General features: G+C 55.7%; 2 protein-coding genes across 3 annotated transcripts in view; both read right to left on the reverse strand.

The window, feature by feature from the left end:
* The window catches only part of LOC144611259 (uncharacterized), a 51,250-nt gene that overhangs the window by 346 nt on the left and 24,623 nt on the right, over positions 1-26,281 (reverse strand). The gene's annotated exons all lie outside the window — the stretch shown is intronic.
* LOC144611146 (WD repeat-containing protein 46-like) lies at positions 17-10,386 on the reverse strand. 2 transcript variants are annotated; one of them, XM_078430212.1, is made up of 8 exons: positions 10,297-10,386; positions 8,103-8,183; positions 5,423-5,535; positions 4,426-4,513; positions 3,783-3,844; positions 1,777-1,871; positions 468-563; positions 17-110 (listed from the first exon to the last, which is right to left on the reverse strand). In XM_078430212.1, exons 1-6 carry the CDS (start codon positions 10,303-10,305, stop codon positions 1,850-1,852), a joined length of 375 nt encoding a protein of 124 aa, XP_078286338.1. In that variant the 5' UTR covers positions 10,306-10,386; the 3' UTR covers positions 17-110; positions 468-563; positions 1,777-1,849. The 2 variants fall into 2 exon arrangements, with proteins under 2 accessions (XP_078286338.1, XP_078286339.1); XM_078430213.1 differs by lacking the exon at positions 3,783-3,844.

Consider the following 26,281-nt stretch of genomic DNA (forward strand, 5'->3'; position numbering starts at 1 on the left):
TCCCTCCCCCTACCTACCAGCTTCTTCCTGCGCTCCAGGTTCCCGCTGGAGCTGCGGCCCTTCATCCGCCGCCTGGGCTCAACCTTGTTCGTGTCCGTGGGGTCGTAGCCCTGCGGGGGGGATGGGGGGGGGGGCAGGGGGTCATGAGAGGTGGGGGGAAGGGGGACGGGGAGAGGGTTTCGGGGGGGTGGGACTAACACCAGGCGCTGCACCCTGTCGCGTTGCCTCTGCCCAGGGCAGTGGGTCGGAGGGGGAGAGGGTCGTGGGGGGGGGGAGATAGAGGGAGAGGGTGGGGGGGTACAGTGAGTGTGTTCAGGGGGAGGGGACCTTAACACTCACCGGGCGCTGCACCCTGTCGCGATGCCTCTGCTCGGGGAGGTGGGATCGGAGCGGGTCGGGGTTCGTGGGGAGGGGAGAGAGTGGGGGGTTCGGGGGGGAGAGGGTTCGGGGGGTGGGTCTACACTCACCAGGCGCTGCACCCTGTCGCGGTGCCTCTGTTCCAGGGAGAGGGGGTCGATCTGCCCCAGGAGCTCCGGCTCCAGTGAGATCAGCTCCGGCTGCAGCTGTAACACAGGCAGGGTCAGCGACACGCAGAGGGACCCCCACCCTCTCATGGGGAACCCCCCCACTCCCCTCTCACCCCCACGGGGGGGGGGGGCAACTCCCCCCACACACACACAGACTCCCCCCCAAAATAAACAGACCCCCCCCACACACAGCCCCCTACCCCCCCCACACACACACTCAGACCCTCCCCACACACAGACACCCCCACACAGACACACACTTAGACCCTACACACAGAGACCCCACACACACACCCCCCATACACACAGACCCCCCCACACACACACAGACCCCCCCTACACACACACACACACAGAGACCCCACACACACCCCCCCACACACACAGACCCCCCACACACACATAGACACACACAGAGACCCCACACACACCCCCCCATACACACACACCCCCCCACACACACACACACAGACCCCCCCTACACACACACACACAGAGACCCCACACACACCCCCCCATACACACACACCCCCCCCACACTCACAGACCCCCCTACACACACACACACAGAGACCCCACACACACCCCCCCACACACACAGACCCCCCCCTACACACACACACACACACAGACCCCCCCCCCACACACAGAAATACTCCCCCCCCCGCACCTCATCCACCGGTTGCAACGTTTACCCCTTTCTTCACCCCCCCACCCTCACGCAAACACACACCCCTCCCCAGTTCACCTCCCTTCCACCCACACACCCCCACCCCACCTGTCCCTGTTCCAACCAATCCCCCCCACACCCCACATTCATGGTCTCCCCCCCTACACTCCCCCTTCCGCGACCCCCAGCATTTCACCCCCTCCCACCCCTTACCCCTCTCTTGTATCTTGTGCTCTTCACTTGCGAAGAGTCCACCAGGGAGCAGACTGGAAGGAACACTTTTTGCATTTGCTGGGGACCATCTTTACATTTACACCGAGACAATTAACCGACAAACCTGCACGTCTTTGGAGAGCGGGAAGAAAATGGAGCACCCGGAGAAAACCCACGCGGGTCATGGGGAGAACGTGCAAACTCCGTACAGACATCTCCGGCGCTGCATTCGCTGTAAGGCAGCAACTCTACCGCTGCTCCACCGTGACCGCCCTGCTCTGCTCTGCGCTCCCAATGCCTTCCCTCCTCCCCTCCTTCCCCACCACCGCCCCCCACCTCTCCCCACTCCCCCCCTCTCACACCCACCTTCTCCAACAGGGCCTTCACCTCCCATTCCTGCCGCTGCTTCTTACTGCGGTACGGGTTACACTCCAGCCCGTCAAAGTTTGCCTCTCCGGCCCCTGCAGTGGACAAGAGCACCTGTCACTCCATCCCCGGACCATCCTACACCCCCTCCCCCCAGACCACCGTATCCCCCACCCCTCCGGGCCACCCTACCCAACCCCTCCCCTCCTCCCACCCCCCAACCACCCTAATCCCCCCGCCCCCGGACCACCGGACCCAACCCCTCCCCTCCTCCCCCCAGACCACCCCACTCCCCTCCTCCCCGGACCACCCTACCCCCCCCTGCCCTCCTCCCCTCCCCCGACCACCATATACCCCTTCCCCATCCCCGACCACCCTACCCCCCCTCTTCCTCCTCCCCCGACCACCCTACCCCCCTTCCTCCCCCCCCCTGACCACCATACCTCCCCCTCCCCTCCTCCGACCACCCTACCACCCGGACCACCCTACCCAACCTTTCCCCTCCTCCCCCCCGGACCACGCTACCCCCCTCCCACCCCACCCTCCCGGACCACCCTACCCCCCTCCCACCCCCCCCCCCACCCCCCCTCCCCTCCCCAGACCAGCCAGTTTACGCGCTGCATCTCTAAACTAGACTAGTGTGCGGGGTGATCGCCGGTCGGCACGGGCGCGGTGGGGAAGGGCCAGTTTACGCGCTGCATCTCTAAACTAGACTAGTGTGCGGGGTGATCGCCGGTCGGCGCGGGCGCGGTGGGGAAGGGCCAGTTTCCGCGCTGCATCTCCAAAGCCGACAAAAGTTGAGAGCGTAAAATGGAGTGCGCACTGGGGCCTGGCGGTCACGGGGAGGGAGAGCGTGCAAACTCCACACGGATTGCAGGGAGAGTCAGGGGGGAATCCGTGTCTCTGGCACCGTGCCGCCCATGGACGTCTGTCTGTGGAGTGTGAGAGGAAACCGGAGCTCCCGGAGAAAACCTGTACTTGGACAGGTTGTGTGAGTGGGCGGATGCATGGCAGATGCCGTTTAATGTGGATAAGTGTGAGGTTATCCACTTTGGTGGTCAGAATAGGAAGGCAGAGTATTATCTGAATGGTGTCAAGTTAGGAACAGGGGACGTACAACGAGATCTGGGTGTCCTAGTGCATCAGTCACTGAAAGGAAGCATGCAGGTACAGCAGGCAGTGAAGAAAGCCATTGGAAGGTTGGCCTACATAACAAGAGGAGTTGAGTATAAGAGCAAAGAGGTCCTTCTGCAGTTGTACAAGGCCCTAGTGAGACAGCACCTGGAGTACTGTGTGCAGTTTTGGTCTCCAAATTTGAGGAAGAATATTCTTGATATTGAGGGCGTGCAGCGTAGGTTTACTAGGTTAATTCCCGGAATGGCAGGACTATCATATGTTGAAAGACTGGAGCAACTAGGCTTGTATACACTGGAATTTAGAAGGATGAGAGGAGATCTTATTGAAACGTATAAGATTATTAAGGGGTTGGACACGTTAGAGGCAGGAAACATGTTCCCAATGTTGGGGTAGTCCAGAACAAGGGGCCACAGATTAAGAATAAGGGGTAGGCCATTTAGAACTGAGATGAGGAAAAACGTTTTCAGTCAGAGAGTTGTAAATCTGTGGAATTCTCTGCCTCAGAAGGCAGTGGAGGCCAATTCTCTGAAAGCATTCAAGAGAGAGCTGGATAGAGCTCTTAAGGATAGCGGAGTCAGGGGGTATGGGGAGAAGGCAGGAATGGGGCGCTGATTGAGAATGATCAGCCATGATCACATTGAATGTCGGTGCGTACAGGCTCGAAGGGCCGAATGGCCTACTCCTGCACCTATTTTCTATGTTTCTATGATCATATTGAATGGCAGTGCAGGTTCGAAGGGCCGAATGGCCTCCTCCTGCACCTATTGTCTATCGAGATTCCGGCTTTGGGGAATTCCCCGGCAGTAACCGCTGGCCCCACTCTCCGCCCTTCCCCCAACACCCAGCCCCCCCCCCCACCGTCCACTCACATTCCGTTCCGCGTGTAGTTTATTCTGTACGGTCCGAACTGAGTCAGGTCCAGGTTGAAGTACTGCGGGCAAAGGCAGGACATGAGCACGGTGTGAGGGGCACACGCACACACACACGCGGGGAAGGGTGTGAGACAATAGACAATAGGTGCAGGAGGAGGCCATTCGGCCCTTCGAGCCAGCACCGCCATTCAATGTGATCATGGCTGATCATTCTCAATCAGTACCCCGTACCTGCCTTCTCCCCATACCCCCTGACTCCTCTGTCCTTAAGAGCTCTATCCAGCTCTCTTTTGAATGCATTCAGAGAATTGGCCTCCACTGCCTTCTGAGGCAGAGAATTCCACAGATTCACAAATCTCTGACTGAATTTTTTTTTCCTCATCTCAGTTCCAAATGTCCGACCCTTATTCTTAAACTGTGGCCCCTGGTTCTGGATTCCCCCAACATTGGGAACATGTTTCCTGCCTCTAACGTGTCCAATCCCTTAATAATCTTATACGTTTCGATAAGATCTCCTCTCATCCGTCTAAATTCCAGTGTATACAAGCCTAGTCGCTCCAGCCTTTCAACATATGAAAGTCCCACCATTCCGGGAATTAACCTAGTAAACCTACGCTGCACGCCCTCAATAGCAACCCACCTTGGCGCTGCTGGTGATGTCGACCACACTGGCGATGTGCTGCTGTAGGATCGTACACGTGTCCTCACCCTCATCCGCTTCCAGGAACCTGGAGATGGGCGGGGAGCAGAGAGAAGGGGTGAGCTGGTGAGTGTGAGTGATCTTACCCTGCCTCCTCTGGCAGTAGGTCAGATCGCGCGGCCAGCCTCTGTGTGTGTGTGTGTGTGTGTGTGTGTGTGTGTGTGTGTGTTCGTGTGTGCGTGTGTACAGTAGCTGGACAGATCGCCCTGCCATCCACTGTGCATGTGCGTGTGTGTGTTCGTGTGTGCGTGTGTACAGTAGCTGATCAGATCGCGCTGCCAGCCTGTGTGTGTGTGTGTGTGTGTTCGTGTGTGTGTGTGTGTTTGTGTGTGTGTGTTCGTGTGTGCATGTGTACAGTAGCTGGACAGATCGCCCTGCCAGCCACTGTGCATGTGCGTGTGTGTGTTCGTGTGTGCGTGTGTACAGTAGCTGGTCAGATCGCGCTGCCAGCCTGTGTGTGTGTGTGTGTGTGTTCGTGTGTGTGTGTGTGTTTGTGTGTGTGTACAGTAGCTGGTCAGATCGCACTGCCAGCCTCTGTGCGTGTGTGTGTGTGCGCGTGTGCATGAGTGAGTGATCTTACCCTGCCTCCTCTGGCAGTAGCAGGTCAGATCGCACTGCCAGCCTCTGTGCGTGTGTGTGTGTGTGTGTGTGCGCGTGTGTTCGTGTGTGTGTGTGTGTACAGTAGCTGATCAGATCACGCTGCCAGCCTCTGTGCGTGTGTGTGCGTGTGTGTGCATGTGTGCGTGATCTTACCCTGCCTCCTCTGGCAATAACAGGTCAGATCGAGCTGCCGGTCTCTGTGCGTATGTGTGTGTGTGTGCGTGTGTGTGCATGTGTGCGTGATCTTACCCTGCCTCCTCTGGCGGTAGCAGGTCAGATCGTGCTGCCAGCCTCTGTGCGTGTGTTTGTGTGTACGTGCGTGCGTGCGTGATCTTACCCTGCCTCCTCTGGCAGTAGCAGGTCAGATCGCGCTACCAGCCTCTGTGCGTGTTTGCTCAGCTTGGCCCCCTGCTGCAGCCGGCTCTTCACCCTGCGGCCCTCCAGCTCGCTCTGACGGGGGAAGCAACCAGCAATCAAGCCCGGTTACAGCCGACACGGCCCCTACCCACCCCCACCCCCCCCCTCCACGGCAGCGCCCCACCGCCTCATCCTGACAGCTGAACTCCTCCCCTGCCCATCCACAGAAGAAGAAAAATGGTGGTGAACGAATGCCAAGAACAACAAGGATTAGAGGTATGCTTGGCCAATAAAACTTATCAAGCACATATTAGCAGAGAGTGGAGATTAAAGGTAGAATTAAGAAATATAAATGGATTCCAGATTTAGTGGCCCTGTCAGTAAAGCAGGAAATTTCTTCATTGATTCCAGAATAGTTTTCTGAAACAGTATGATCATGAAGATTGAAAGCAACGTGGCCTTGGCAGAAATGTTGGTATCTTCCTCACCGATGGTGCAGTACAAGATGATTGGAGTGTAGCTAATGTGGGGCGATTATTTAGGAAGGGCAGCAAAGGCAAGCAAAGGCAAGCCAAGGAACTACACACCAATGAGCCGAACATCAGTTGTGGAAATGCATCTGATGGAATTTATCTGCATTTGGAAAGGCAAGATTGATAAGGTAAGAAAGAGTAAGAAAATAACTTTGTGCCTAATGATTTAAACTAGCCCATGATGCCAGCACCTCCCCGGACTTGGCTGGTTTTACCTTGCGCTAAACGTTATTCCCTTGTGCTCATGAGATCGTAAGTGATGGGAACAGAATTAGGCCATTCGGCCCATCAAGTCTACTCCGCCATTCAATCACGGCTGATCTATCTCTCCCTCCTAACCCCATTCTCCTGCCTTCTCCCCGAAACCCCCGACGCCCGTATTATTGACGAATCTATCGACCACTGCTGTACTGTAAATATACTAATATACACTGCAAGTACAGTGTGGTGCTCGATTGTAATCATGTATTTTCCACCTAGTTAGCACGCACCAAAAGCTTTTCACTGCGCCTCAGTACACGTGACAATAAACTAAACTGAACTGAAGTTGGTCGGCACGGACAAGCTGGGCCGAAGGGCCTGTTTCCATGCTGTTCAGCTCTACGACTCTACACTAACATGCGAAATATCCACTCACTGAACGATCAGTCTGTGGTGTGGGTTACAGGGAGACGACGATGTACAAATAGCTGAGGTGAGGGCAGAGGAGGTTGAGAGGGGGGAACAGTAAGAGGGGGGGGGTGAGAGAAGTGGGGAGGGGGGAAGGAAGTGGAGGTGGGCGGAAGGGAAACGAGGGGTGGAGGAGAATGGAGGGGAGGGAAGTGCAGGGATGCAGGCCGGAGGGAAATCAGGGAATATGAGATTTGAAGGGGGAGAAGGGGGGAGGGGGAGATGGGGAAGAGGGAGAAGGGGGAGGGGGATTTTAGAGGGGGGGGCGGGAAGAGGGATTTGAGGGTGGCAGGGATATTTGAGAGGGGGAGAAGGGATGGGGCAGAAGGGGAGGGGGAGAAGGGGGAGCGGGGAGAGGGAAAAGGGGCTTTGAGAGGGATTTGAGAGAGGGGGAAGGGGAGGGAGAGAAGGGAGAGGGAGAGAAGGGGGAGGGGAAGGTGATAAGTCTGAGGTTATCCACTTTGGTGGTAAGAATAGGAAGGCAGAGTATTATCTGAATGGTGTCAAGTTAGGAAAAGGGGACGTACAACGAGATCTGGGTGTCCTAGTGCATCAGTCACTGAAAGGAAGCATTCAGGTACAGCAGGCAGTGAAGAAAGCCGTTGGAATGTTAGCCTTCATAACAAGAGGAGTTGAGTATAGGAGCAAAGAGGTCCTTCTGCAGTTGTACAGGGCCCTAGTGAGACCGCACCTGGACTACTGTGTGCAGTTTTGGTCTCCAAACTTGAGGAAGGATATTCTTGCTATTGAGGGCGTGCAGCGTAGGTGTACTAGGTTACTAGGTTAATTCCCGGAATGGCGGGACTTTCACACTAGGCTTGTATACACTGGAATTTAGAAGGATGAGAGGGGATCTTATCAAAACGTACAGGATTATTAAGGGGTTGGACACGTTGTAGGCAGGAAACATGTTCCTAATGTTGAGGGAGTCCAGAACAAGGGGCCACAGATTAAGAATAAGGGGTAGGCCATTTAGAAAGGAGATGAGGAAAAACTTTTTCAGTCAGAGAGTTGTGAATCTGTGCAATTCTCTGCCTCAGAAGGCAGTGGAGGCCAATTCTCTGAATGCATTCAAGAGAGAGCTAGATAGAGCTCTTAAGGATAGCGGAGTCAGGGGATATGGGGAGAAGGCAGGAACACGGTACTGAGTGAGAATGATCAGCCATGATCACATTGAATGGCGGTGCGTACAGGCTCAAAGGGCCGAATGGCCTCCTCTTGCACCTATTGTCTCTTGTATATTAAGGGGAGGGGGAGAAGAGAAGGGGGAGGGGGTAGAAGGGGGAGGGGGAGAAGAGAAGGGGGAGAAGAGAAGGGGGAGGGGGGAGAAGGGGTAGTGGGAACTAAGGAAACCTCACTCCGTGCTCCACTGATGCCCCCCTCCCCACACTCGACCCACCCCCGCTACCCCCTTGTGACTCCTTCCCCGTCACCCCCCCCCCCCCCAACACCACTCACCGCCGGGACGTCCCGTCCTAGTTTGTACTTCTGCAGCAGTCCCTGTGGTAGAGGGGTCGGTCGGGAGAAGGGGTCCAACTTCTATGGGGAGAGAGCACGGGGTCAACAGAGATGTCCGGAAGAGCCGGGGATTCCCCACCGTACCCACCGCCCCCCCCCCCTCACCGAGAGGCGGGATAGTGCTAGAAATGGCCCCACCCCTCCCCGACCCCTTCCACCCCCCCCCCTCCCCCCCCCCCCCCCTCCGGCTTTCCATTTTAGAAATATTGAAAAATAGGTGCAGGAGTAGGCCATTTGGACCTTCGAGCCATCACCGCCATTCAATATGATCATGGCTGATCATCTAAAATCAGTACCCCGTTCTTGCTTTTTCCTCATATCCCTTGATTCCTTTAGCCCGAAGAGCTAAATCTAACTCTCTCTTGAAAACATCCAGTGAATTGGCCTCTACTGCCTTCTGTGGCAGAGAATTCCACAGATTCACAACTCTGGGTGAATAGGTTTTTCCTCGTCTCAGTCCTAAATGGCCGACCCCTTATTCTTAAACTGTGACGTCTGATTCTGGACTCCCTCAACATCTGAATTTTTTTCCCTGCATCTAGCCTGTCCAATCCTTTAAGAATTTTAGGTTTCTATTTTGACTCAGATATAGGAACAGCTTCTTCCCAGTTGCTATCAGGCTACTGAATGGTCCTGTCATAAACTAAGAGTAGTCCCAAACTTGCAACACACTTTATAGTCGACTTTGCACTTTTTGTAACCTGAACTTTGCCTTGTATGGGTTGATTTTACTCTAGTACAGCATGAATTGCTTGGATAGCATGGAAACATTTTTTCACTGTATCACAATACATATGATAATTATATAACAAAATAACAGATGTTCGCAAAACCTTTTGTGCGTTCCTAAACTAATTTGTACTGCTCGTATTTAAAATTAACCTTAGTTCATTGGCTATATTTAAGAGGGAGTTAGATGTGGCCCTTGTGGCTAAAGGGATCGGGGGTATGGAGAGAAGGCAGGTACAGGTTACTGAGCTGGATGATCAGCCATGATCATATTGAATGGCGGTGCAGGCTCGAAGGGCCGAATGGCCTACTCCAACACCTATCTTCTATGTTTCTATGTTCCAATCACTTGTTTTGTTTATTTTATTTAAGCTACGTTTAGAGATAATGCCAAAAGGAACTGCAGACGCTGGTATATACTGAAGGTCGGCAAAGAGTGCTGGAGTAAGTCAGCGGGTCGGGCAGCATCTGTGGAGAACATGGATCGGTGACTTTTCAGAGTGCTGGAGTAACTCAGCGGGTCAGGCAGCATCTGTGGAGAACATGGATCGGTGACGTTTCACAGAGTGCTGGAGTAACTCAGTGGGTCAGGCAGCATCTGTGGAGAACATGGATAGGTGACGTTTCACAGAGTGCTGGAGTAACTCAGCGGGTCAGGCAGCATCTCTGGATTAAAAGGATGAATGATGTTTCTGGTCAGGTCTGAAGACAGGTCCCGACCCGAAACCTCACCCATCCTTCTTCTCCCGAGATGCTGGCTGACCCGCTGAGTTACTCCAGCACTCTGTGAAATGTCGCCTATCCATGTTCTCCACAGATGCTGCCTGACCCGCTGAGTTACTCCAGCACTCTGTGAAACGTCACCTATCCATGTTCTCCAGAGATGCTGCCTGACCCGCTGAGTTACTCCAGCACATTGTGTCTTTCTTCCACACATCAGGTTTGGTCGCAACTCTCTTTTCCAGTTTTCCTTCCCACCACCCCCACCACAATGCCATCGGTCTCCAGATGGATCTCGAACCAAAACGTTGTCTGTTCATTCCCTCCACAGATGCTGCCTGGCCCGCTGAGCTCAAGATACCATCTTAGAGGTATCAGAGGTTATGGGGAGAAGGCAGGAGAATGGAGTTAGGAGGGAGAGATAGATCAGCCACGATTGAATGGCGGACTAGACTTGAAGGGCCGAATGGCCTAATTCTACTCCGATCACTTCTGACCTGCATTCCCTTGTGTTTCCCTCCACAGTTCAATCTCTGTATCCCCAGTTTCCTCCCCTGCGCCCCCCTCCCCTCATCCCGTTTTCCACCACTCCTCCAACACACCCCCCCCCCCCCACTCCACGGTTCTCTCCCGTCCCCTGTTACCCCACCCCCATTGCCTCAGTGCCCGAGGCATCGGTACTCACCCCCGACATCGCCCCCTGCCGCGGCCCCTGCCGCGACCACCGGGGTTCTGGGTGCTGGGACGTCTTTGAGCAGCAGCCCTTCCCCGGGCCCCCTCCTCCTCCTCCTCCTCCTCCTCCTGCATCGCCCTTAGTCTCGGGCTCGGGCTCCCAATAACGCCTGCGCTTCTGAAAGGAACGTGGTCACGTCAGCCCCCAGTCAACACCCCCACCCAGTGTCTGCTCTCTCCCCTCCTCACCACCACCAGCCCTCCAAATCCCTTGTCTCACTTCTCCATCCATCTCTTGCCACAACCCATCCCACCCCTCCATCCATCCTCCTCCCCCCCCCATCCCTCCACTCACCATCCACCCCCATTCCATCCATCCCACCCTGCCCTCACCCTGCCCTCCCTCCACTTTCCCTACTCCCCCACTTACCCCTCCTCCCCCCCCACCTTCCCCCCCACACCCCCTCTCTACATAACTCTGTTTCCCTCCCACCCGTGCTTTTTCCCTCCCATTTCTCCCATCCCCACCCCTTTCTCAACCCCCACCCCTATCCCCCATCCATCCCTTCTCCTCCACCAACCTCCCAAACTTCTCCCGTCACCCTCTCTCCCTCCTTCTCCCCTTCCCTCCGCAATCCCTCACCCCCTTCCTCCCAGCCATGCTCCTTCTCTCTCCCCACTGGCTCTCTCTCCTCTCCCCTGCTCCCACTCCCTCTCACTCCTCTCTCCAGCTCTCACTCTCTCTCCTCCCCCACGTCCCTCACTCTCTCTCCTCTGTGTGTGCGCGTGTGTCTCTCCTCTCTCCTTCCTCTCCCTATTTCCTTCTCCCCCCACCCGTCCCTCTCTCCCCTATATGTGACCTCCCCTCTCTCACTCACCTTCCCTCCCGCCTCTCCTCTCCCCCCTCTCTCCTCTCCCCTCTCTCTCCTCTCCCCCTCTCTCCTCTCCCCCTCCCTCTCTCTCCCCCTCCCTCTCTCTCCCCCTCTCTCCTCTCCCCCTCCCTCTCTCTCCCCCTCTCTCCTCTCCCCCTCTCTCCTCTCCCCTCCCTCTCCTCTCCCTCTCTCTCCTCTCCCCCTCCCTCTCTCTCCCCCTCTCTCCTCTCCCCCTCTCTCCTCTCCCCCTCCCTCTCTCCGCCTCTCCCCCTCCCACTCTCCCCCTCTCTTTCTCCTCCCCTCCCACTCTCTCCCCCTCTCTCCTCTACCCCTCCCTCTCTCTCCCCCTCTCTCCTCTCCCCCTCCCTCTCTCTCTCCCCCTCCCACTCTCACCCTCTCTTTCTCCTCCCCTCCCACTCTCTCCCCTCTCTCTCCTCTCCCCCTCCCTCTCTCTCCCCCTCTCTCCTCTCCCCCTCCCACTCTCCCCCTCTCTTTCTCCTCCCCTCCCACTCTCTCCCCCTCTCTGTCCCTCTCTATGTCCCACTCCCTCTCTTTCTTTCTCTCACCTTCTCTCTCCCTCTATCCCCCTCTCTCACCCCCCCTCTCCTCGCCGCCATCTTGTTCGCCGCGCGGGTGCGGGGGAACAATAAAGTTTGTTGAAGACTCCGCCGCGTCTCCGGGGCAACGGGGCCCAGTGCGCCCAGTGCGCCCGCGCATCCTCACTCCCAGCTGCCCCGGCCTCTCGGCCCGTCCCCTCACTACTAGCCGCCACCCGCTACTAGTCCCCTCACTCCCGGCCCGTCCCCTCACTACTAGCCCCGCTACCCGTCCCCTCACTCCCGGCCCGTCCCCTCACTACTAGCCCCGCTACCCGTCCCCTCACTCCCGGCCCGTCCCCTCACTACTAGCCCCCACCCGCTACCCGTCCCCTCACTCCCGGCCCGTCCCCTCACTACTAGCCGCCACCCGTCCCCTCACTCCCGGCCCGTCCCCTCACTACTAGCCCCCACCCGTCCCCTCACTCCCGGCCCGTCCCCTCACTCCCGGCCCGTCCCCTCACTACTAGCCCCGCTACCCGTCCCCTCACTCCCGGCCCGTCCCCTCACTACTAGCCCCCACCCGTCCCCTCACTCCCGGCCCGTCCCCTCACTCCCGGCCCGTCCCCTCACTACTAGCCCCGCTACCCGTCCCCTCACTCCCGGCCCGTCCCCTCACTACTAGCCCCGCTACCCGTCCCCTCACTCCCGGCCCGTACCCTCACTACTAGCCGCCACCCGTCCCCTCACTCCCGGCCCGTACCCTCACTACTAGCCGCCACCCGTCCCCTCACTCCCGGCCCGTCCCCTCACTACTAGCCGCCACCCGTCCCCTCACTCCCGGCCCGTCCCCTCACTACTAGCCGCCACCCGTCCCCTCACTCCCGGCCCGTCCCCTCAATCCCGGCCCGTCCCCTCACTACTAGCCCCGCTACCCGTCCCCTCACTCCCGGCCCGTCCCCTCACTCCCGGCCCGTCCCCTCACTACTAGCCGCCACCCGTCCCCTCACTCCCGGCCCGTCCCCTCAATCCCGGCCCGTCCCCTCACTACTAGCCCCGCTACCCGTCCCCTCACTCCCGGCCCGTCCCCTCACTCCCGGCCCGTCCCCTCACTACTAGCCCCGCTACCCGTCCCCTCACTCCCGGCCCGTCCCCTCACTCCCGGCCCGTCCCCTCACTCCCGGCCCGTCCCCTCACTCCCGGCCCGTCCCCTCACTACTAGCCCCGCTACCCGTCCCCTCACTCCCGGCCCGTCCCCTCACTCCCGGCCCGTCCCCTCACTACTAGCCCCGCTACCCGTCCCCTCACTCCCGGCCCGTCCCCTCACTACTAGCCCCGCTACCCGTCCCCTCACTCCCGGCCCGTCCCCTCACTCCCGGCCCGTCCCCTCACTACTAGCCCCGCTACCCGTCCCCTCACTCCCGGCCCGTCCCCTCACTACTAGCCCCCACCCGTCCCCTCACTCCCGGCCCGTCCCCTCACTACTAGCCCCCACCCGTCCCCTCACTCCCGGCCCGTCCCCTCACTACTAGCCCCGCTACCCGTCCCCTCACTCCCGGCCCGTCCCCTCACTACTAGCCCCCACCCGTCCCCTCACTCCCGGCCCGTCCCCTCACTCCCGGCCCGTCCCCTCACTCCCGGCCCGTCCCCTCACTCCCGGCCCGTCCCCTCACTCCCGGCCCGTCCCCTCACTCCCGGCCCGTCCCCTCACTCCCGGCCCGTCCCCTCACTCCCGGCCCGTCCCCTCACTACTAGCCCCGCTACCCGTCCCCTCACTCCCGGCCCGTCCCCTCACTCCCGGCCCGTCCCCTCACTCCCGGCCCGTCCCCTCACTCCCGGCCCGTCCCCTCACTCCCGGCCCGTCCCCTCACTACTAGCCCCGCTACCCGTCCCCTCACTCCCGGCCCGTCCCCTCACTACTAGCCCCGCTACCCGTCCCCTCACTCCCGGCCCGTCCCCTCACTCCCGGCCCGTCCCCTCACTCCCGGCCCGTCCCCTCACTACTAGCCCCGCTACCCGTCCCCTCACTCCCGGCCCGTCCCCTCACTCCCGGCCCGTCCCCTCACTCCCGGCCCGTCCCCTCACTCCCGGCCCGTCCCCTCACTCCCGGCCCGTCCCCTCACTCCCGGCCCGTCCCCTCACTCCCGGCCCGTCCCCTCACTCCCGGCCCGTCCCCTCACTCCCGGCCCGTCCCCTCACTCCCGGCCCGTCCCCTCACTCCCGGCCCGTCCCCTCACTACTAGCCCCGCTACCCGTCCCCTCACTCCCGGCCCGTCCCCTCACTCCCGGCCCGTCCCCTCACTACTAGCCGCCACCCGCTACCCGTCCCCTCACTCCCGGCCCGTCCCCTCACTACTAGCCCCGCTACCCGTCCCCTCACTCCCGGCCCGTCCCCTCACTCCCGGCCCGTCCCCTCACTCCCGGCCCGTCCCCTCACTACTAGCCGCCACCCGCTACCCGTCCCCTCACTCCCGGCCCGTCCCCTCACTCCCGGCCCGTCCCCTCACTACTAGCCGCCACCCGCTACCCGTCCCCTCACTCCCAGCCGTGCTCCGGTGCCCGGCCCGTCCCCTCGCTACTATCTCCCCCTCGGCCGGTCCCCTCGCTACTATCCCCCCTCGGCCCGTCCCTTCACTACTAACCCTCCCCCCCGGCCCATCCCTTCACTACTAGCCCCCGTCCCCCTCGGCCCATCCCTTCACTACTAGCCCCCCTCGGCCCGTCTCCTCACTACTAGACCCCCCCCGGCCCGTCCCCTCACTACTAGCCCCCCCGGCCCGTCCCCTTACTACTAGCCCCCCCGGCCCGTCCCTTCACTGCTAGCCCCCACTCGGCCCGTCCCTTCATTACTAACCCTCGCCCCCGGCCCATCCCTTCACTACTAGCCCCCGTCCCCCTCGGCCCATCCCTTCACTACTAGCCGCCACTCGGCCCGTCCCTTCACTACTAACCCTCCCCCCCGGCCCATCCCTTCACTACTAGCCCCCGTCCCCCTCGGCCCATCCCTTCACTACTAGCCCCCCTCGGCCCGTCTCCTCACTACTAGCCCCCGTCCCCCTCGGCCCGTCCCTTTACTACTAGCCCCCACTCGGCCCGTCCCTTCACTACTAGCCCCCCCTCGGCCCGTCCCTTCACTACTAACCCTCCCCCCCGGCCCATCCCTTCACTACTAGCCCCCGTCCCCCTCGGCCCATCCCTTCACTACTAGCCCCCCTCGGCCCGTCTCCTCACTACTAGCCCCCCCCGGCCCGTCCCCTCACTACTAGCCCCCCCGGCCCGTCCCCTTACTACTAGCCCCCCCCGGCCCGTCCCCTCACTACTAACCCTCCCACTTGGCCCGTCCCCTCACTACTAGCCCCCCTCCCCCTCTGCCCGTCCCTTCACTACTAGCCCCCCCTCTGGCCCATCCCCTCACTACTCACCCCCCCCCCCCCCGGCCGGTCCCCTTACTACTAACCCTCCCCCCTCGGCCCGTCCCTTCACTACTAGCCCCCCCGGCCCGTCCCTTCACTACTAGCCCCCCTCCCCCTCGGCCCGTCCCCTCACTACTAGCCCCCCTCCCCCGGCCCGTCCCTTCACTACTAGCCCCCCTCCCCTCGGCCCGTCCCTTCACTACTAACCCTCCCCCTCGGCCCGTCCCTTCACTACTAACCCTCCCCCTCGGCCCGTCCCCTCACTACTAACCCTCCCCATCGGCCCATCCCCTCACTACTAACCCCCCTCCCACTCTGCCCGTCCCCTCACTACTAGCCCCCCCCAGGCCCGTCCCCTCACTACTAGCCACCCCCCGGCCCGTCCACTCACTACTAACCCTCCCCCTCCGGTCCGTCCCCTCACTACTAACCCTCCACCTCGGCCCGTCCCCTCACTACTAGCCCCCCTCCCCCTCTGCCCGTCCCTTCACTACTAGCCCCCCCCCGGCCCGTCCCCTCACTACTAACGCTCCTTCCCCCTCTGCCCGTCCCTTCACAACTATCCCCCCTCCCCCTCGGCCCGTCCCCTCACTACTAACCCTCCCCCTCGGCCCGTCCCTTCACAACTAACTCCCTCCCCCTCGGCCCGTCCCTTCACTACTAGCACCCTCCCCATCAGCCCATCCCTTCACTATTCCCCCCTCCCCTTGGCCCGTCCTCTCACTCCCAGCCACCCCTCGATCCGTCCCCTCGTTACTAACCCCCTCTCCCTCGGCCCATCCCCTCACTACTAGCCCCTCTCCCTTCGGCCCATCCCCTCACTACTACCCCTCCCCTCGGCCCATCCCCTCGCTACTAACCCCCCCTCGACTCATCCCCTCGCTACTAGCCCCCCTCAGCCCGTCCCCCTCGCTCTAGCCCCCTCCCCACGGCCCGTCCCCTCACTCCCAGCCGCCCATCGGCCTATCCCCTCGCTACTAGCCCCCTTTCCCCTCCCACTACTAGCCCCTCTCCCCGTCCCGTCACTACTAGGTGATGCAAGGCCTCTGCTGCTCGTCCTGTCCCTACTAGGAATCACGTGCCTTCACCTGGGGTATCCCAGGCCACTCGGCCCATCCTCTCCCCTGCCGCCCCCGTCCCGGGGATGCCAGGCCGCACGGCTTGTGCTGTCTCCGCCAGCATTGCTACCCCTCTGGGATCAAGAACCCTTGCCCCTTTGGGAGAGATTTAGCCCTGCCTGGGCCGCCCGTGTGTCTGCAGCACCCATGGGTGGGGGTGGGACTGCGTTGGTGTCTGCAGCAAGTGTGTCAGGGGGCTACAGGGAGAAGGGGGTGAGGAGGGAGAGACAGATCGGCCATGATTGAATGGCGGAGCAGACACGATGGGCCGAATGGCATCATTCTGATGTGTAGGAAAAAACTGCAGATGCTGGTTTACACCGAAGACAGCCACAAAAAGCTGGAGTAACTCAGCGGGACAGGCAGCATCTCTGGGAAAATGGACAGGTGACTTTTCAGGTCGAGACCCATCTTCAGACCTGCTCCTCGCTATGTCTTATCATATCATTATCATATATGTACAGCCGGAAACAGGCCATTTCGGCCCTCCAAGTCCGTGCCGCCCAGCGATCCCCGTACATTAACACTATCCTACACCCACTAGGGACAATTTTTTTTTTTTTTTTTTTTTTACATTTCCCCAGCCAATTAACCTACATACCTGTACGTCTTTGGAGTGTGGGAGGAAACCGAAGATCTCGGAGAAAACCCACGCAGGTCACGGGGAGAACGTACAAACTCCTTACAGTGCAGCACCCGTAGTCAGGATCGAACCTGAGTCTCCGGCGCTGCATTCGCTGTAAAGCAGCAACTCTACCGCTGCGCTACCGTGCCGCAGGTAGGTGCTTTCGAACTTCCATATCTTCTGCGCAGGGGAGAGGGGAGGAGAGGGAACGATGGTCACGGTGGCGCAGCGGTAGAGTTGCTGCCTTACAACTCTTGCAGCGCCGGGTTCGATCCCGTCTACGGGCGCTGTCTGTACGGAATTTGTCCGTTCTCCCTGTGATCTGCGAGGGGGGAGGGGGAGGGGGAGGGGGGGAGGAGAGGGTGCTGCACCAATTCAGGAGAGGTTTAGGCCCAATGGGTCCACTTGGTCTAGTCTAAACTAACCTTAAACTAGACTGAGGAGTGAGTGGTCCTGGATGATGTCGGTTGCTTTCCCGAGGCAGCGTGAAGTGTAGATGGAGTCGATGGAGAAGGGAGGCTGGATCTGTGTAATGGACTGGGCTGCGTCCACAACTCTCTGTGCTTTCTTGCGGTCCTGGGCAGAGCTGTAGGATGACCTCTGGGATTCCCTCCGCATTCTCCCGATCCTGGGAATACCGGGATCAATAGACAATAGACAATAGGTGCAGGAGTAGGCCATTCGGCTCTTTGAGCCAGCACCACCATTCAATGTGATCATGCTGATCATTCTCAATCAGTACCCCGTTCCTGCCTTCTCCCCATACCCCCTGACTCCGTTATCCTTAAGAGCTCTATCTCGCTCTCTCTTGAATGCATTCAGAGAATTGGCCACTACTGCCTTCTGAGGCAGAGAATTCCACAGATTTACAACTGTCTGACTGAAAAAGTTTTTCCTCATCTCCGTTCTAAATGGCCTACCCCTTATTCTTACACTGTGTGTGGCCCCTGGTTCTGGACTCCCCCAACATTGGGAACATGTTTCCTGCCTCTAACGTGTCCAACCCCTTAATAATCTTATATGTTTCGATAAGATCCCCTTTCATCCTTCTAAATTCCAGTGTATACAAGCCTAGTCGCTCCAGTCTTTCATCATATGACAGTCCCGCCATTCCGGGAATTAACCTAGTAAACCTACGCTGCACGCCCTCAATAGCAAGAATATCCTTCCTCAAATTTGGAGACCAAAACTGCACACAGTACTCCAGGTGCGGTCACACTAGGGCCCTGTGCAACTGCAGAAGGACCTCTTTGCTCCTTCCCAAATGTCACAGGCAGACCCTGCCAGCTTGCCGAGAGACCACAGCGGTGGTTGTACCCGCTCGATAACCTGGCACCGCGATGGCACAGCGGGTAGAGTTGCTGCCTCACAGCGCCAGAGACCCGGGTTTGATCCTGACTACGGGTGCTGCCTGTACGGAATTTGTACGTTCTCCCGTGACCTGCGTGGGGTTTTCTCAGGGTGACCTGCTCCGGTTTCCCCCCCACGCTCCAAAGACGTACAGGTTTGCAGGTTTTGTAGGAAAGAAAACTGCAGATGCTGGTTTAAATCGAAGGTAGACACAAAATGCTGGAGTAACTCAGCGGGTCAGGCAACATCTCTGGGTAATTCATTCTCTCCGGAGATGCTGCCTGACCCGCTGAGTTACTCCAGCCTTTTGTGTCTACCAGGTTTGCAGGTTAATAGGCTTTGGTAAAAATTGTAAATTGTCCCTAGTGTGTGCAGGGTGGTGTACGGGATGATCGCTGGTCGGCGCGGACTCGGTGGGTCGAAGGGCCTGTGTTTCTGCGCTGTATCTCTGAACTAAACTAAACCGAACTCGTTCACATTCCTGTCATTACTGTGGTAGGTGTCACACCGACCCTGATGAGCTAGGATTAGATCCTAACCGTCGGCAAGTTATTAAATAGCCCAAGGAATCTTTCCAATATTTTTCCAAAAGTGGGCAAGACCAAAACATATGAGTCAGCGAAGCCACCTCAGAATTACATCTATCACAAGGAGGATTTCTATGTCCATAAAAACGCGCTAACCTATAGAAACATAGAAAATAGGTGCAGGAGTAGGCCATTCGGCCCTTCGAGCCTGCACCGCCATTCAATATGATCATGGCTCATCATCCAACTCAGTATCCCGTACCTGCCTTCTCTCCATACCCCCTGATCCCTTTAGCCACAACGGCCATATCTAACTCCCTCTTAAATATAGCCAATGAACTGGTCTCAACTACCTTCTGTGGCAGAGAATTCCACAGATTCACCACTCTCTGTGTGAAAAAAAACTTTCTCATCTCGGTCCTAAAAGACTTCCCCCTTATCCTTAAACTGTGACCCCTTGTTCTGGACTTCCTCAACATCGGGAACAATCTTCCCGCATCTAGCCTGTCCAACCCCTTAAGAATTTTGTAAGTTTCTATAAGATCCCCCCTCAATCTTCTAAATTCCAGCGAGTACAAGCCGAGTCTATCCAGTCTTTCTTCATATGAAAGCCCTGCCATCCCAGGAATCAATCTGGTGAACCTTCTCTGTACTCCCGCTATGGCAAGAATGTCTTTCCTCAAATTAGGAGACCAAAATTGTACGCAATACTCCAGGTGTGGTCTCACCAATGCACTGTACAACTGCAGCAGAACCTCCCTGCTCCTATACTCAAATCCCCTCGCTATGAATGCCAACATACCATTCGATTTCTTCACTGCCTGCTGCACCTGCATGCCTACTTTCAATGACTGGTGTACCACGACACCCAGGTCTCGTTGCGTCTCCCCTTCTCCTAATCGGCCACCATTCAGATAATAGTCTGCTTTCCTGTTCTTGCCACCAAAGTGGATAACCTCACATTTATCCACATTATACTGCATCTGCCATACATTTGCCCACTCACCTAACCTAGCCAAGTCACGTTGCAGCCTCCTAGCATCCTCCTCACAGCTAACGCTGCTCCCCAGCTTCGTGTCATCTGCAAACTGGAGATGTTGCATTCAATTCCCTCGTCCAAATCATTAATAGATATTGTAAATAGCTGGGGTCCCAGCACTGAGCCTTGCGGTACCCCCACTAGTCACTGCCTGCCATTCTGAAAAGGACCCGTTTATTCCTACTCTTTGTCCCCATGTCCCTTGATTCCCTTCGCCCCAAGAGTTGAATCTCTCTCTCTTGAAAACATCCAGTGAAAAGGCCTTCACTGCTTTCTGTGGCAGAGAATTTCACAGATTCACAATGCTAGGTAGGGTTGCTAGGGGGGTTGCTGGGGGGGGGTTGCCGGAGGGCAGTGATGGAAATGGGTTTTAGGAGCTAGGGATACTCTAAGGCCCGTGATGCTGAGGTTGGGAACGAAGGGGGGGGGGGGGGGGTTGCTAGGTGGGGTTGTATTTATTGTAGAAATTGCAGGTGCTGGTTAATACACAAAGGGACACAAAGTAGATTTTTGAGACGTGGGAAGAATCCGCAGCACCTGGAGGAGCCAAGAGGTGACTGAGAATATGCAAACTCCACACAGGCAGCACCCGAGGTCAGGATCAAACTTGGTTCTGTGGCACTGTGAAACCACAGTATAGGGGTTGCTAGGTGGGGCTGCTCGGTGGGGCTGCTAGGTGGAGTTGCTAGGGGGGGTTGCTCGGTGGGGTTGCTGGGGGTGGTTGCTAGGGGGAGTTGCTAGGGGGGGTTGCTACGTGGGGTTGCTAGGTGGGGCTGCTACGTGGGGTTGCTAGGTGGGGCTGCTCGGTGGGGTTGCTAGGTGGAGTTGCTAGGGGGGTTGCTCGGTGGGGTTGCTGGGGGTGGTTGCTAGGGGGGGTTGCTCGGTGGGGCTGCTTGGTGGGGTTGCTAGGTGGGGAGTGGTTTTGCTAGGTGTGGTTGATAGGTGGGGTTACTAGAGGGGAGGGGTTTTGCTAGGGGGTTTGCTAGGTGGGGTTGCTAGGGGGAGGTGTTTTGCTAGCGGGGGTTACTCGGGGTTGTTGCTCGGGGGGGGGTTGCAGGGGGGGTTGCTAGTTGGGGTTGCTAGGGTGAGGGGTTTTGCTAGGGGGGATTGGTTGCTAGGTGGGGTTGCTAGGGGGGTTGCTAGGGGGGGTTGTTAGGGGGGAGTGGTTGCTAGGTGGGTTGCTAGGGGGGGAGGGGTTTTGCTAGATGGGGTTAGAAAATAGACAATAGACAATAGGTGCAGGAGGAGGCCATTCTGCCCTTCGAGCCTCTACGCACAGCCATTCAATGTGATAATGGCTGATCATTCTCAATCAGTACCCCGTTCCTGCCTTCTCCCCATACCCCCTGACTCCGCTATCCATAAGAGCTCTATCTAGCTCTCTCCTGTATGCATTCAGAGAATTGGCCTCCACTGCCTTCTGAGGCAGAGAATTCCACAGATCCACAACTCTCTGACTGAAAAAGTTTTTCCTCATCTCAGTCCTAAATGGCCTACCCCTTTTTCTTAAACTGTGGCCCCTTGTTCTGGACTCCCCCAACATTGGGAACATGTTTCCTGCCTCTAACGTGTCCAACCGCTTATTAATCTTGTACGTTTCAATAAGATCTCCTCTCATCCTTCTAAATTCCAGTCTATACAAGCCTAGTCGCTCCAGTCTTTCAACATATGACAGTCCCGCCATCCCAGGAATTAACCTGGTGAACCTAGGCTGCACGCCCTCAATTGCAAGAATATCCTTCCTCAAATTTGGGAGACCAAAACTGCACACAGTACTCCAGGTGTGGTCTCACTCGGGCCCCATAAAACTACAGAAGGACCTCTTTGCTCCTATACTCAACTCCTCTTGTTATGAAGGCCAACATTCCATTGGCTGTCTTCACTGCCTTCTGGGTTGCTAGAGGCGGGGTGTTTCCTAGGTGGGGTTGCTAGGGTGGGATTGCTACGGGGGTTGCTAAGGGGGGAGTGGTTGCTAGGTGGGGTTACTAGGGGGGGGTTTGCTAGCGGGGTTGCTGGGGGGGGATTGCTCGGTTGGGGTTGCTAGGGGGGTTGCTAGCGGGAGAGGTTTTGCTAGGGGGGTTCCTAGGGGGAGATGTTTTGCTAGGGGGTTGCTAGGGGGTGTTTCTAGGTGGGGTTGCTAGGGGGAGGTGATTTGCTAGGTGGGGTTGCTAGGGGGGGTTGCTAGATGGAGTTGCTTGGCGGGGTTGCTAGGGGGAGGGGTTTTGTTAGGTGGGGCTGCTGGGGGGGAGTTGTATTGCTAGGGCTGGTTGCTAAGGGGGTTGCTAAAGGGGGAGGGATTTTGCTAGGTGAGGTTTCTAGGGGTGGTTGCTAGGGTGGGTTGCTCGGGGGGAGGGGTTTTACTTGGGGAGGTTGCTAGGGGGGGTTGCTCGTGGGGGAGTGGTTTTATTAGGGGGCTGCTAGTGGGGAGAATGCTAGGGGGGGTTGCTAGGTGGGGTTGCTAGGGGGGTTGCTAGGTGAGGTTGCTAGGTGAGGTTGCTAGGGGGGGTTGCTAGGTGGGGTTGCTAGGTGAGGTTGTTAGGGGAGGTTGTTAGGGGTGTTGCTAGTTGGGGTTGCTAGGTGGGGTTGCCGGAGGGCAGTGATGGAAATGGGTTTTAGGAGCTAGGGATACTCTAAGGCCCGTGATGCTGAGGTTGGGAACGAAGGGGGGGGGGGGGGGGGGGGGTTATGTGCGGTCATACCCATGTAAGAGTACAAGAATGCATAACTTGTTTAGACAATAGACAATAGGTGCAGGAGGAGGCGATTCGGCCCTTCTAGCCATCATCACCATTCAATGTGATCATGGCTGATCATTCTCAATCACCACCCCGTTCCTGCCTTCTCCCCATACCCCCTGACTCCGCTATCCTTTAGAGCTCTATCTAGCTCTCTCTTGAATGCATTCAGAGAATTTGCCTCCACTGCCTTCTGAGGCAGAGAATTGCACAGATTTACAACTATCTGACTGAAAAAGTTTTTCCTCATGTCCGTTCTAAATGGCCTACCCCTTATTCTTAAACGGTGGCCCCTGGTTCTGGACTCCTCCAACATTGGGAACATGTTTCCTGCCTCTAACATGTCCAAACCACTTAATAATCTTATATTTTTCGATAAGATCCCCTCTCATCCTTCTAAATTCCAGTGTATACAAGCCTAGCCGCTCCAGTCTTTCAACGTACGACAGTCCCGCCATTCCAGGAATTAACCTAGTAAACCTACGCCCTCAATAGCAAGAATATCCTTCCTCAAATTTGGAGACCAAAACTGCACACAGTACTCCAGGTGTGGTCTCACTAGGGCCCTGTACAACTGCAGAAGGACCTGCAGTGTATTTATAATATGGTTTATTGTGTATTATATGTCATAGCTGCTTTATGGCATCTCTCTCTCTCACTCTCACTCTCTCTGTTTACATTACAAAATGTTCCATAATGGTATATAATCTCTATTTTTTTGTGTCACCTCCTCTTTCTTTCTGCATGCCGTTTCTTCAGCACGCCTTCTGCCATTAAGAAGCCATGTCCGCACATATTCTTCGGGTTGAATTTTGACAGAGGAGGTCCCACCAACGTAATAAATAGAAGAGTTGCGAGATGATCAGTTTGAAGTCTTGCACGTTGTGGTGACATGCAGAAATTCATGCCACTGAATCTTCTTTCACATTCTGCTGTCGATACCAGAATTGTATTTACAGCCGTTACCAGCTGCTGAAAATCTGCAGAAACTATCTTCCCTTTAGAGTCCTTGAATTCTCTGAAGGCTCTGACACAAAGCCGATCATTTAAGCCAAATTGTTCTGCCATTTCTTCTACATCATTATCCCCAAAGGTAAAAAGTGAATCTTCTGGAATATTGTTCATATCTAAATATTTCGACTTGTTAATTAACTTTTTACATTTATCATTGGAAGCTGTTGTAGATTCGAGCAGCCTGGATTTCATATTATTGACCAAACTCCTCAAAAACTGTTGTCTATGTATAGTAGGTACTTTACCAGCTCTCAAATTTATTCCATTAAATATCATCTGGTTTGTTGCTTTCTCCACTTGAGTATAAAATTTTCCTGGCTTCTCTATTTGACATTCAAGAACCTTGATAGTTTGTTTAATTTCCTCATGTGCTTTACTAAGTGTACAATTTCAGTTCTGCAGTTGAAGTGACAGTTCAGACAACTCTAGCAAACTGTCCATCAACAAGCCCAAATTATTTACGAAAGCTGATGACTCGAATACTTTTTTCAGCCCCTCGTACTTTGCTCTCTCTGCACTAGATCTTGAAGCATCACAGCTTGCTTTTCCAAAATGGTCCCAAATAGCTTTATAAGACTGCCACATTGCCTTTACAGTTCGGGAAGACGAAGCAACCCATCTCACACTAAAAACACGACCAATCTTCAACAGTTGACAGTGAAGAGCCTCAGCACATGCTGTTAACTCATCCTGATTCTTAGGAGATATAAGGAATACAATTTATCACAAAATATCTGAAAATGATTAAAACCTGCAACTTCATTTATACCATCACCTACACTGAGTTCAAGCCTGTGACTGGCACAGTGTCAAACAGTGATTAGGAAAATCATCAAGAAATAGTTTTGCAACCCCTGCATTTCGTCCTAACATTACTGGTGCACCATCAGTTACAAGTGATATCACATTTCCTTTTAGGTATTGTATTGAAAAACCACCACTTTGTGAGCAACTTAGAAGCCCATCATATATAGATTTTGCATTTGCACCAAGTTTCATATGTTCTAAGTCAAAATAGAATGATATAGGTTGGGAAGATTCACCAACTGCTGCTCTCAAGCAGACTATTAGAACAGTTTTCCCATTAATAGTCGTAGATTCATCAATCATAATTTAATTTTAGATTGTTTTCAAATTATATTTTCCACCACTGTCTTTCGCATCTGGTTCCCTATGTGGTGAGAAACACCTGCACATGACTTACGAGAGTGTAGAATGTACCCTAAGTCGACGCCGTTTCTTTCTTGCAGTTCAATATCAGAAAAAAATATCTGTGTAGGGCCTACCATTGTGTACAATATTACATACAGTTCTAAAAACTCAACCTGTTTTTTCTTTGTCCTTTTTCAGTGACATATACACTACATTTTCGATTGTTTTTTTTCAGCTGTTTCATTGGTTTTTTGGCCTCTGATATGAGCTTCAATATTTTTGTGCTTAAAAATCTTTTTTCTTAAACTCATTAACTGTTTTGCTTTGTCATCACTCACTCCTACTATATTAACACTGCACCACTCACGAGACAAATGAATTCCTTGTGTTCGTTCAAGTCCAAGATGACACTTGCTGCATACACTACATCTGAGTTTTCTGTTTTTAACAATTAGCCAGGGATATTCTTTCTTTTTGTTTAAGTACATTTCTTGTGTCCAACAGTCTGGAAGATCACATTTTTCAATATCTTTTGAAATGTCTTCACATGCAGCAGCATCAGGTGAAACGGCTGCATCAGTTACATTGTCATTTTCAAGTAATTTTGTCTTCTTTTCTCGCGGAGTGTTTTCATTATCATTTATTTCTTCATCGATCTGAAGACGCTGTCTTTCAAAGTATCCCAGTATGCTCGTTTTCACAGGGGTACACAAATCTAAAATTTATAGATATTCGATAGTGATTTGATAGTGATATATAATAAAATTTGACAGTGATATATAATAAAACATTTCCGCTCGCACTATTGTTTTGTTAAATATAACCACTGTCACAGCCCCTGGTGGTGAGAACCTTCGGCACCTCTTCCCACTGCTCCCCCTCTCTCCCCACACTCCGGCTCTCTCTCGCCCCCCTCTCACTCCACCAAACCTCTCTACCAACTCCTCGTCTCTCTCCCCACAATAACTCTCCCCCCCCCGACTCCCACGGCCCCTCTCTCCCTCTCCTCCAACCATCCGTCTCCCCACACCTCCCCACTCATTTCTCCCCCTCCTGCTCTCCCCACGTCGCTCAATATTTGCCCACTACTTCTCTCCCCGTCACATTGCTCCCTCCCCTCCACCTCACCCCATCGCTCCGCTCTCTCTCCCCACAACCCTCCTCCTTTCCAATCCTCCCATTTCACCCCCCACACACCTCCCTTTCCGTCCACACTCCTCCCCTCTTTCTCCCCACACTCCTCGCTCTCTCTCTCTCTTTGGATAAGCAGTGACATTATCAGTGTGGTCAGTGATGGATCTGGATAAGCAGTGACATTATCAGTGTGGTCAGTGATGGGTCTGGCTAAGCAGTGACATTATCAGTGTGGTCAGTGATGGGTCTGGATAAGCAGTGACATTATCAGTGTGGTCAGTGATGGGTCTGGCTAAACAGTGACATTATCAGTGTGGTCAGTGATGGGTCTGGATAAACAGTGACATTATCAGTGTGGTCAGTGATGGGTCTGGATAAGCAGTGACATTATCATTGTGGTCAGTGATGGGTCTGGATAAGCAGTGACATTATCAGTGTGGTCAGTGATGGGTCTGGATAAGCAGTAATATGATCTCATTAAAT

Source organism: Rhinoraja longicauda, chromosome 39, assembly GCF_053455715.1.
Source record: "Rhinoraja longicauda isolate Sanriku21f chromosome 39, sRhiLon1.1, whole genome shotgun sequence".
NCBI lineage: Eukaryota > Metazoa > Chordata > Chondrichthyes > Rajiformes > Arhynchobatidae > Rhinoraja > Rhinoraja longicauda.

Excerpts from the sequence above, each read along its gene's own strand:
- LOC144611146 (XM_078430212.1), bottom strand. Across the intron at positions 5,536-8,102 it reads TAGGACGGGACGTCCCGGCG|AGCGAGCTGGAGGGCCGCAG; the intron begins GTGAGTGGTGTT and ends TTCCCCCGTCAG. Across the intron at positions 1,872-3,782 it reads AACTACACGCGGAACGGAAT|GGGCCGGAGAGGCAAACTTT; the intron begins GTGAGTGGACGG and ends TGTCCACTGCAG.